At 38.3% G+C, this 13,190-nt stretch overlaps 1 protein-coding gene across 3 annotated transcripts in view; it reads right to left on the reverse strand.

Moving 5' to 3' along the window:
- Positions 1-13,190, reverse strand: part of cic (Putative transcription factor capicua) — a 117,093-nt gene that overhangs the window by 39,201 nt on the left and 64,702 nt on the right. For all 3 annotated transcript variants that reach the window (XM_081758660.1, XM_081758659.1, XM_081758658.1), the window contains exon 13: positions 9,414-9,545. In XM_081758660.1, the coding sequence (XP_081614786.1) occupies positions 9,414-9,545 (132 nt within the window). The remainder of the gene's footprint in view (positions 1-9,413; positions 9,546-13,190) is intronic.

The raw sequence follows: 13,190 nt of genomic DNA on the forward strand, positions 1-13,190 counted from the left end.
TGAAACGCCATTATCTCCCTTACAGGCAAAATATTAACAATTTATATCGAGAGAACGGGAAATGATAGAGTGATGGGGGCAACGTTGGACAGTATGCACTTATAGTACTCAGAAAAATAAGCGATTTTAATGCAAAATGAACCAACAGGCATTGTCATGGGGAGTCATGGGGCCACAGCAGAGCCCTCTTTAGGCAAAATGTCGATAACATATCGAAAGAACAGGTGATAGTGGGATGGGACCAATGTTGGACACTGTGGACCCATAAGGCGCATCGAAAAAAATATGAGGGGGCCCCAGCCAGCCTTACTTATTTCCACATGATAATATAAAATTATATTGTGCGAAATATACGCACGAGTTAGCTAGTAATATTTAATATTATTATTATCAACAGCGTCTTTTCATTACGTGTGCATGTTTGACATGAAACCAAAGAAAAAATTCATCATTCGTAGAAGGAATAAGAATAGACAGTTACTTTAGCTGTGAAGGACGACGAAAAATACGAAAAGAGTGACTACCTGTAGCGAAAAGACACAATACTTTTTCTCAAATGAATACAAAATCAAGCCAAGATAGATTCGAACTCTGGTGGCCGGCGCGAAAAGCCAGTGCTTTGTCCACTCACCCACTGTGTCGTTAGGGATTACAACCACTGCATGATCAGCTATCAATTCCGTGGGTTGTATACTATGATCACGTGTTCCTTCTTTGCTGGAAGTCGACAATGTTCTTACATGTAGTAGTTAAACCTACATGCTATGTAATACATGAGGTATTTAGACCTACATGCTCTCCATATAATGTAATAAAAGGGTCATGCTGGGAATACGAAACAGAACATTGCTTGGACAAAACGGAAACTATTGGCATCAGAAGTATTTATCTACGAGGCATGCGCAGTAACATAATTCAGAATAGTTACTGTTTAGTTCACTAAACGAAAAAAGGGGTATAAAAAGCAAAAATGTCGCGTCACCGAGATCGACTAGAGTTGACAGAGGCGGAAACAGATGTGTAGTAATACAACAACTTTGGTTAAATTGATAATTCGTTCTGTACCCTGTAATAGATCGTATCAACTTTACGGGGGAGGAGAGAAAAACTTACTAACCCCATCCTACAGAAAGCTTTACTAACCCGAGACACAAATAGATGTAACTGTAAGTACTACAACTTGGATTTAACGAAAGCCGTTTAGACATTCAGTGGTTTGCAGGGTTGTATATTCGCTAAAAATTAAGACAAAATAGAATTCTTCATACCTCAACTTCCAGTAGCAATTTCTGGTTAGATAATGAAACAGCTGTCGGATTTTAATACATGACGTATTGCAGGATACCGAATGCTTTGCATTACTTGTTTGTTTGTAGACAGCTATTGGTTTAGTGTTCTGAAAGGTTGTGTGTAAAGTAGGGATGGCCAATTCCGGAATTTTTACTTTCCGGACTCCCGAAAATAGAACCGGACAAATTCCGGAATACGAAAAAATCCGGAATTTTTCTGAATTCCAGAATTTTACCGAATTACATAATTTTCCGAAATCCGGAAAGTGAAATTTCCGCTTCCGAAAAATAAATTTCTCTCGGTTAATATATATCGTGGCGAACATAAGTCTTTGACCAGGTAATGGTGACTGCTTTGAAACAAATGCAGAATATGATAATTAAATCTGTCATATCTGTAGTTTCGTGTGGAGAAGAAACAAACTTGTGAACTAAAGGTCTAAGAACAACTCAAGTTATTAATATAAACTTTGCCGAAGATTATTCACTTATATCATCATAAAAGAAATATGGAAGACCTTTTGAATCGAAGAAATATAACATACAACTTTGCAAGCGGAGGCAAAGAAACCTGACGAAACCAGACTAAAGACGAATCGTTTACCGCGTAGTGATCGCGGTTTAGTGGTCAGGGCGCTTGACCAGTGATCTGGAAGTTCTTGGTTCGAATTCACGTCGGGCATTTTTTTTTTTTTTTTTTTTTTTTTTTTTACTTTAGGATTTTTGATGGCGATGACATACGTTTTATTACACTCAGATATTTGAATACTCGGATGTTTCAATACTTGAACTATCAAAGCTTCAGGAATACAGAGGTTGTTCAGTCTGCATTTGGCAAATTTCGACTTACCTAAAAATTTAGAAGAATCCATGGCGCCAGGTCCGTAAGTACTCGATTTGTTTCCCTTGGTTCCTAACAATAACCCGACAGCGTAATTTCCACTGTAATAGACTTCTCTGAAGAACTGGGAGGGGAATCTTGTCCCATTCCCTTTGCACAGCTTTCCAAAGTCCTTTCACAGTTGTCACGCGCCGTTTTCCCAAAGCCCGCTTCAGCAATCCAAATCCACAATAGTCCATAGGACTTGCATCTGGAGATTTAACAGGTACCTCATTGAAAGGTATCACCTGTATACCACTTGCCTCCTCCATTTCCCTGTAGAATGCGTGGGACGACCGTGAGGAATGTGATGAGGCCTTCTCCATGTGAATGCGCACCAGATTGGCGACATTTTCGTACATTGTTGGAATCTCATGCTTGGAGGCCTTGAGAATAAAACGTAGACAAATTCACCAGTGCTCAGAAGCATATTTTTAAATCATGCTCGACCCTACTCGTGGGAACTAAATACGTGGTTCTGGTTAGTTGGAGTTATCAGTTTCTCGCCACGTACCATGAATATAGCACAAATCAAATGACTGTTACTGGTGGTCTTCGTGGGCGAGCGTTCTAGCGCAATGAGCTAGTAATTATAATTGCTTTTGGTGTGGATTCAAACCCGGGCTTAGGGATTTTTTATTTTTATAAAAAAAACTAATACTCAAAAAAGTGATTTACTTACCTTACGTGTGCAGTTTTACTATACGATTCCACTGTATAAGTAGTAGTAGTAGTAAGCGTAGTAGTAGTAGGAATGGGTTAGAAGCCCCGCGGGGCTCGTTTTGTTCCACCTTGCCTGCCATGATATAAATTTAACCTCAACTGCTTCTTCAATGTTCTTCAATTCCAACAAAGCGACAATTTTCTTCTATTGCTACTATAATACACAATACATACACCAGAAGGTTTGGACAATCGCAAACTGAAACCAATCAGAAACGTGTTTTAGTTTCTATGGCTAGGGTGGAGGGTGAAGAAAAATATCCTGTTCGGAAGATGCTGTCTACAATGCACTGAGCAGTTGGGTCAGAGTAGATCATGGTGGGTGGTGGGTTGCAGTGGGTCATGTTGGGTGGTGGGTCGAGGTGGGTCACGGTGGGTAGTGGGTCGCAGTGGGTCACATGCTGTTAACCCACGACCTACTTGACCCACTCCGACTATGGTGGAACCTGTCTAGTACCTAGATTGTAGTTGATGTTACTATTGTCTCGTGAAATCAACTGCCATTATGTAGTTCAAATTTGGGTATAGTCCCTTTTTCCGCCCATATATATATATATATATATATATATATAGGGTGCTAATGAACTAGACCGACAAACTGCAAGAGGTGATTCCTTACATCAAAATAAGTCAAAAAGTTCCTATGGACCTGTGGGGAAAACAAATGCATAGTTTCAGAGCTATGGCTGTCCAAAATCGCGAAAAAAAAAAATTAAGAGGCCCTATTTCGAATTCGAGAAATCGTGGAGTGGCGGTTCTTATCAGCATAAAGGAAGTCATGCCTACACAATCCAAAAATGCATATTTCATTAATGTTCAATGGGCGTGATGAATATTTCCTACAGGATGAAATTCCCAGACATGCCATCAACCAATTTTGAGACATGCTCTGACTTTATGATTGGTCTAAAGTAGGCAAACGATATGCATTGGCAGCCATAACACGGAATCCTTTGGCGCAAAGTGTTAAGAATCATCAACAGCACGGTCTCTCGTACTCGGAAAAAAGAATGCTGCGATTTTTTTTTCTTTCACGCTTTTAAATGAAGAAAACGTGAAATATACCGTGACGAAATACGCCGCATCACACGTTATTCCGAACACAAAAAACATGGAGCTTCAGGTTCCTAACACTTCCGACTTCCCTCTGAAGCACTAGATATCGATTGTTGCCAAGGCTTACATCCTGTCTACTTTGGACCCTCCTTGAAATCAAGGTATATCTGAAAACTCTATTGAGAGGATATTTGAGAACTATACCCTGCACGAAATACTCTGTACACCCATCGTTTGCTGATCTTTTTTGTTTTTAATGTGTCATGTGGACCTTCCTCTTCTGTCAGCAGTAACCCGTTCACTTGTGAGTGTCGTGGTGTGAAAGTGGTGCGGTAAAATGGGCGAACCTGACAGACTTCCAAAGAGACATGATCGTTGGTGACCGTCTGGTTGGAGCTTCAGTGGTAACAGTGGCGATCATTGCGGGGTTTTGAAAGGCACTGTGTCCAATGTCACAATTCATGAGCAAACGACGTCTGCAAAGCACAACAGTGGTCGAAAGACGATCCTGTGAGATAGGGACCGGAGGGCATTGAAACGGATTGTAGCAGCTAAAAATAAGACTACTGAAATGAAAATTACTTCTGAACTCAATTCCGGCCTACAGAACCCGGTTTCATAGAAGACAGTGCGACGGGAACTTCATAAAATGAAAATTCATGGCAGGGCCGCTATCGCCAAATCCTTGGTCACAGCAGTAAATGCGAAGAGGCGTATCCAGTGGTGCAAGGACCACAAGGCGTGGACTCATGAGCAGTGGAAATATGTAATGTGGTCCGATGAATCGACCTTAACCTTGTTTCCAACAACCGGTCGTGTTACGTATGGAGAACACCATCGCAGGCCTATGATACAGACTGTCTGCCCCCAACTGTAAAGCATGGGGGTGGTTCTGTTACAGTATGGGCAGTGATATCGTGGTTTTCCGCAAGTCCCATCATAGTCCTGCATGGAATGATGAATGCTAAGGCGTATGAGACCATTTTGGGGGACCAGGTTCTACCCATGGCCCAAATATTGTTCCCTGATGGTGATGGCATCTACCAAGATGATTTGGCACCCTGTCATGCTGCAAAAAAGGTGAAATCATGGTTTGAGAAGAATGGCCAGGAGCTATCACACCTCCCCTGGGTCCTACAATCACCAGATCTGAACATCATTGAGCCATTGTGGTCTGAGTTAGAAAGGCGTGTTTGGTCTCATTACCCTCCACCAGCATCCCTTAAGAAACTGAGCATGTTTTGGAGGAACAATGGTACAAAATTCCACACACCACGATTCAGGAGCTGTATACGTCCATTCCACGTGGATCCAAGCTGTTTTGGAGGCAAAAAGAGGCCCCACACCATACTAGGTATGATTTTCACACTTTTGCAAACGTTTTAGATTTTTTGTCCAACCCTGTATAAATGAACGTTAAAAGGCCTATACTTCCAAAACTATGGGACACGTTTCAGACACACTTACGGAGGTGTCCCGAGAAAACCCACGAGCACGATGTTGTCCATCTCAAGCTTACTTGCCTTGGGAACGAACTTACTTATCTTGATTTCGGACTTTAAAAATTTCATCCGTTTTTCCACTGAAATGTATCGATAATTCAATAAGGAAATAATTAGATCATGGCAATTTAATTGAAATTCATCGTAATTTTACCCATGACAAACACTTTACCATTTTATATCGTAAAGGTCAGGTCCATCGTTATTGTAACAGAGCGGTGCTTAAGCGATTGACCATTCAAACTCCGATTAGTTAGAATTTCAAACCTGGTTTTATTATAAGTATAAACTCTTTAGTCGGTAGAGAAGAAACCGTGGATCATGTGTCAGAGTTGATGACAATGTGTTTTGGTGGGTGAGTGGTTCACGGTGGGTGGTGGGTTGGAGTGGGTTCATGATAAGTTGTGGGTCAGGGTGGGTCACGGTGGCTGGAGGGTGAAGGGTCAGAGTGGTTCACAGTGGGTGATGGGTCGTGGGTCACAGTGGGTCGTGGATCAAGTTTTCATTGACCCACGACTCGGTTAAAGCTTGAAACAGAATGTGTCCGTTTATTTCAGAAAACGAGCCGTAATTTGGTTTAGTTTTGTTTCAAAACAGACTCTATATTTCCACTTTTCAGAATATCCGTATATATTTTGGAAAAGTTCCAAACGATATGTAATGGTTTCGTTTTAGGTTATGGTATTATGAGTCTGCTGTTTCACTTTTGAATGGAATTAAAATTCCACATGTTTTTAATTTTATATATATATATATATATATATATATATATATATATATTTTTTTTTTTTTTTTTTTTTTTTTTTTTTTTTTTTTGTGAAAACACGTTAATGAGCAATGGAAAATATAACTGTTTTTCGGTTCGGATTGGTTTGGGTTAACAGCTTGAAAATATAGTCTTTACGTTTAATGTCCGACGATTATGTCTGTTAGGCTGAGGAAGACTATGATTAAACCAAGTAAATTATGATGTAGAGATTAAACCAAGTGAAATATCAGGGGTAGAGTTCTGTCACGTAATGGTAATTATCATGCCCTTGTTATTGGGAACTGAGAAGTACTCCTAAAATGATAGTTCTGCGAAGCTTGGAGTAAGGAAAGAAATAATAATAATAATAATTTTTTATGCGGTTAAAGAAATAGTTCCGTAATGAGAGTATGGTTATGGTTATAGTAAAGGAAAGATCATAATTAAAGACCAATTGTGCTGAATGTAGAACCAGTTGATTCCAATGTATTATGAGGTACCGTCTTATAGTGTGATTACACAAATGTAGAAGTTGAAATAAATAGTAATATATGGGTCACTGTGATCCTTTAAGGTTAGTTTAAAGTGACAAGTTCTGCCGATAGATGTCACTACAGTCTTCGTATATATCTCACGTATTTTTTACCTTTCACGAAAATTCTCAATTTTTCTTACAAATTTCAACCTAGAGATTTCAAATTTTTCGAGAAGGAACTCCATCGAAAAATTTGAAATCTCTAGGTTGAAATTTGTAAGAAAATTTGAGAATTTTCGTGAAAGATAAAAAATACATGAGATATATACGAAGACTGTATACGAAGAGAAAGAATTTCATAACCTATCGAAGACAACAATCCATGCCGATTTTTTATTTAGAATTTTCTTCATTGTTGAAATGGCTTGTTTGTTGAAAGGGGTATCCAAACCTTTAACAATATAACTCTTCAACAATGAAGAAGATTCAAAATAAGAAATCGGCGCGGATTGTTGCCTTCGATAGGTTATGAAATTCTTTATCCAAAAATTTGAAGTCTCTGGGTTGAAATTTATAAGAGAAATTGTAAATTTTTGTGAAAGGTAAAAAATACATGAGAGAGATACGAAGACTGTAGTGACATCTATTGGCAAAACTTGTCCCTTTACACCAACCTTAAGCTTAACAATATTTTAGTGATCGGGACTTTAAGATCTCATTCCTTGACCTTTTATATGTGGTAACTCTGTTTACTACTAATATCAGGATGATTTTTTGAGAGAGGACTACTAGAAGATAAAATCTACACGGATATTGTTAGTAACAGCTCTCAAAAACTCCTAATTTTGGTCGGGGCATTTCAGGAGATGACTTAGTATACTGTTATATAATATTTCACTTTCTAATCAAAATCACCAATTAGCTGAAAATCGGGATCTGATGTTATCATTGACTACATATATCAGGGAAAACACTATCGAAAAATCTCAAGCAAAGATTAGAGCTTCGTATCAACAGAATTAAAAGTTATTTGACCGATGTTGTTATCTTCTATACATAATCGTAATGGATTATAGATTGTTTTAAAGACAATCTCTGTTTGCAGATAATATGTGTGTGTGTTTTATTTATAATATCTAGTAGCTCATATTTGTAAACACGTCGAAACCTCCAAATAACAGACATCTCCATTTCTTGTTCCGGCGAAATATATATACCATTACAGGACTAAACCCTCCCTTTTACGGATACGAACAATTTTTTTTCAACGGTTTAGTAATATCTTCATAACGGATAGGAATTATTCTGAGTCTACGAGTATTCAGCACAGAAAATACTTTTTCGCAATTATAAAATAAATCTGGATTCAATGCAACAGACAGAAAATCCCTTCCGCAGAAATTATCTGTCCAATAATTTGGTGAGTCACCAAAATGAACAGTCACACACTGGACATGAAATTGCTTTTCTCTATCCACAATAAATTTTCAGCACATTAATAAGAATAATACTGCGTGTACCTATTGCATTATTTCAGTACAATCAGTAAACGAATTAAAAAGATTTTTATAGTGATGACATGTACATGAAGAAAGAAAAAAAAAAAAACACACACACAAACACAGAAACAGTATGTTTTGCAACCTATATAGACATATCCTTAGCGATACTTTAGTTTCTTTATAGGGTGGATATCCCTCCTCATCCCCCCATTAATTCGAACATTGAGTTCGTATTTCGATATTAACCTGTACTTACATTTACTACTATGTCCGCGTTTTGAGCAGTGTGTGCAACTATCTTTGATTAAGTAGGATTTAATTTATTTCCATTAAATCATCATTAAACCTCAATCAATCATCATAAGATTGATTGATGATTGATTGAGGTTTACTGAGGACGTAGACATCGAGGCTATTTGTCCCCGTCCCGATCAACACAACTATCTCATTAGGTGTGAGTTATCTTAACTCTGTGTAACCTCTCTGTAACGGACATCTGTCATTTACGGTTCGTGACGGGGACAAACAGCCTCGATGTCTACGTCCTCACTAAACCTCAATCAATCATCAATCAATCTTATGTACGGATATAATAATGTCTGTTATTTGGAGGTTTCACTGTATTACACTTTTAACAGAAAAGAAAGAAAGAAAAAAATATATATCTTACTTTGACATAATGTAATGGTGCGTATTGAATATATTTAATTTCAAATATCCTTACTCAGCTCTTTGCTCGAAGTTTTCAAGTCGCTGACTACATTCAATACAATTTGTGCATCTTCGTCTTTTTCCCTCTTATTGAAAACATTAAGAATATAAAGTTACAATAGATTCAAGTTGTTTCCCAACAGTAAAGTTACTCCTGACATTTTCCAAGCTGAACTACCAAATAAAATTTACCTATCCCCAAAAGTTTGCCCAAATAAAGAAACCACTCCTTCCTCACCTTACATCCATTTGATGATAACCCACGAATTATGATGAATGAAACTGGCGACTTGAAAACCACTAGCACTGGTCAATAAACATGATGGCATTCCTATATCTTGGTCCTTGAAACATTAAAACTTTAAATTGAGGTATACGCAATTATAGTCACTTGTGGATTTTACAAAAAAAACATTTTAGTACTTACTAATGTCGGTTCTGATTTTGCGCTAAGAAAAATAATACATTAATGTATAGTATAATGCATTTAGTGTTAAGTTGCATTTGAATATCGTAATATTTCGTACCATATGGTCATCATCAGACAGTTCATCGTCTCCGAGGCCACCAGCCTCGCACTTCACTTTCCTATCATCACTGCTGCCATTTTGCTGTTGGTCTTCCGTTGCCGACGGTTCTTTCTTTATCGATCTGACATCCTAGAACAGAGCCGTCACAAGCTTATGTAAATAAATATTCAATTAAACAAGTATAAATAAGTATATAGGGTGTTTCAAAACAACACCGACAAAGTTTGGGAGGTGATTCCTAACAAGAAGATACGACAAAAAGTATAGACCAACCTTAGTGCAGAAATCAGTTATTTCGGAGTTATAGGCTGGTGAAAACATGAAAAAATGAACTTTAAAGGTCCATAGCTCCAATACCATTGGACCTACCGTAGTCGGGCCAAGACCACACTTAGGAACTAATAGTGCGCTATCCAAAAATACATGTTTCAGAATCCTAACGTACTCACACAACATTTTTTATAGAGGGAGTTTGGAGTTAGAGGCTGGTGAAAACATGAAAAAATGAACTTTAAAGGTCCATAGCTCCGATATCATTGGACCTACCGTAGTCGGGCCAAGACCACACTTAGGAACTAATAGTGCGCTATCCAAAAATACATGTTTCAAAATCCTAAGGTACTCACACAACATTTTTTATAGAGGGAGTTTGGCTACGGGATTAAATTTGAAGTACTTACCAACTACCTCTGTAAAAATTGTTGCAGAAGTATCGCAGGATTCTGAAACTTGGATATTTGGATAGGGTACATACTAGTTTCTAAGTGAAGTCTTAACCCGACTATGGTAGGTCCAATAGTATTGGAGCTATGGACCTTTAATGTTCATTTTTTCATGTTTTCGGCAGCCTATAACTCGGAAAGGAAGCATTTGTACACCCAGGTTAGTCTATACTTTTTGTCTTATCTTGGTTTCAGGAATCATCTCAATAACGTTGACGGTGTTGTTTTGAAACATCCTGTATATTTTCTAATGGACACTATAAGATACATATTAATAAATTAAAATAAGCACGTACAATATGTGCGTGGATTTTCTCGGGGTACTCCCGTTTCCTCTCACTTTCGTCCTTCCACCAAATATATATATCATTACCAGTGTCTTCTTTAGTCTTGGTGCATAATTGTGGGATGTTAAACAAAGAAATTAATTGAATTAAATAAATAAATAAATAAATAAATAAAATTTAAAAAAAAAAAAACAATAAACTGAAATAAGCACTAATCTTGTATTTCGAAGGAATATTTCTAGTTCTGTCCGTTATTAGTGAAATACTTTAGTACATAATTATCTATATCATTTACATGCTTGTAATTCATTTTTCAAGACTAGAAATCCGAAAGTGAAGATGTGTGGAGTTCCACAAACTACACAGAAATGTATTGGTTTTTCGTCACTTCTCAAATTTAGTGCTTCAGGAATGTCCACCACGTGGATAAATAATCAAGAAAAGGATTAGCAACGAGAAAATTGCTTAGGAAGACTCACAAAAGATCCAAAGATATAAAAAGAAAAACTACAAGGTAGTGCTTATTTTCAAGTATGAATATACGTTCTTTTCTTTTTTTCTTTTTTTTTTAATCTGGATACACTATAGTAGTAAACTATTATAATAATCTGTCAACTTCCTTGTTTCCTTAATATTAAGAGTTTTGTGCTTCGATAGTAAGTACTGAGACACTTCCAAGGTAAAATACAGAAGGTTGGTCCACATTTATGGAAACGATTTTGTGTCCCCTACGCTAGGGCGTAAAGCCATATTTCCACCAGCGGTTGTGCTCGATATGATGATTCTGACTATAAACTATAGCCCGACACCGAAGTTTCCATTGGAGTAGGCTTCTGTTCAAGTTTGGACCACTCCTCCTTGCAAACTTTCCACAAGCCAGTCAATGTGTGTGGGCGACGTAAGGAAATCGTTCGCTTCAAATACCTGAAAGCACAAAAGTCCATTGGTGCAGGGTCGGGAGACTTGACAGGGATGTCTGAATATGGAATAGCATGGATTCCAGTTTCACGCGCTTGCGGGCCATGTATGCCACACTTGTTCGAACCGTGTGGCTGGCTGCTTTGTCTTGATGAATAAATACTTTTGACACCTCAGCACCATACAACGACGGAGTATGCTGCCGGTATAATGGTTCCAGAACGTGTTGTTGATAGTATGCTGCATTAATTTCCACATTTCATGCAACTCTATGCAAGGGAAGTTTCCCTTTATGACAAAAACTTACAACCACACATGAAGCCAAGGGGAAAACTTTCGCGGCACGTGCGGACCAATTGGCATAGTCCTTGGCATCCTTTGGATGATAGTAAATGGCTCGAACCCGCTTGGAATTTGACAAATCCAGGCCTCGTCTAACGTGACCAACATATTTCCATTTGTCAACTGCTAAATACCGTTCATAGAGCCGTTTGCAATGGACCCTGCGTTCCCGAATGTGTTTGGCTGTGAGTGTGTGAACACATGGCTTATGCTTCACATCCTGGCTGATTATCCTCTGCACAGTTGATTTGGATCTTCTAACACTCCTGGCAATGTCTCTTTGTGGCGGCGGATTCTCCTGGGTCACCAACTTTTGCACTTGTCGAACCACATTCATTGTACGTTTAGGACAGGGGTTGTTGTTTTCGTGCCACTGTGCGCACACCCGCTTCCTCTGGCTGAGCATTTTTGTTGTGTTTGAGTACAATGGCAATACTCTTCTTGGAAATGGTGAAACCCTTGGACGAACCGTTTCACAATTGCACTGTAGCTGTATCCGATGTCGGAAAGAGCGGTGATATACCCCTCCCAGAATGGGGTCACTTTTGGAGGCATTTTACACTCGGAACACTTCACTTCCTGCTACCGAATTCTCCACATAACTGGTTTCTGATCGCTCTGCCGTGCTTACTGTCTGTGCGATTCTAGCGTCCCTGGCGGACGTTCCACTCCGTTTTCATAAATGTGGACCGACTTTCTATACAGAAGGTAACATCCAAAGTAAAAGTTTGTCATTGTACGTCATAAATGGAGGAAATAACCGATTTCCTTCACTAATTAATCTACTGGTGCAAATTCAATGAAAGAAAAATGAACCGACTAGACCGAGAATCGAACCCGTGTCTCAAGCTTATCGTGCCTATCCATTAGCCACTATGCTACTTAGAATACTGCCTTAACAGCCATACACCTGGTCGATTTTCAGTTCAGTTGTGGATTTTTCACTCTTTGTACATTTAGTTTGCACTTATAGAGGAATTAGTGTAATATAAAATTGGTTATTTCCTACATTTAACGTATCTATATATATAAAAATGAAAATAACTATGTTTGTGACTTAATAACTCTTGAACCACCCGACTGATCTCAATCAAATTTGCCACATAGATGATGTTTGGGCCTAGGATTTTTTTTTTTTTTTTAATAATTTCACTTTGACGGTACAACTTTTGGAGGGGGATATATATATATATATATATATATATATATATATATAAATGATCGAAAATGACCGATATTAGTGTCGAATCCGTAATTTTTCGAGGTCTTTGAGACGAACAGTGACACTTCGATCCGTTTAAATCAAATTCAGCCACGTAACTTAGGGGGAGGAGGGATATATAAAAAATGATCGAAAATGATATTAGTGTAGAATCAGAAGTTTTCGGGGTCGCTGAGATGAACAGTGACACTTCTGATGCCGTTTAAATCTACCCCCCCCCCCTTTAATTTAGCCCCCATTAATACTTTAGTCCAAAATGAAACGCATTCTCCCCGTGCGAAGA

Source organism: Thermobia domestica, chromosome 5 (genome assembly GCF_964235325.1).
Source record: "Thermobia domestica chromosome 5, izTheDome1.hap1.1, whole genome shotgun sequence".
Classification (NCBI taxonomy): domain Eukaryota; kingdom Metazoa; phylum Arthropoda; class Insecta; order Zygentoma; family Lepismatidae; genus Thermobia; species Thermobia domestica.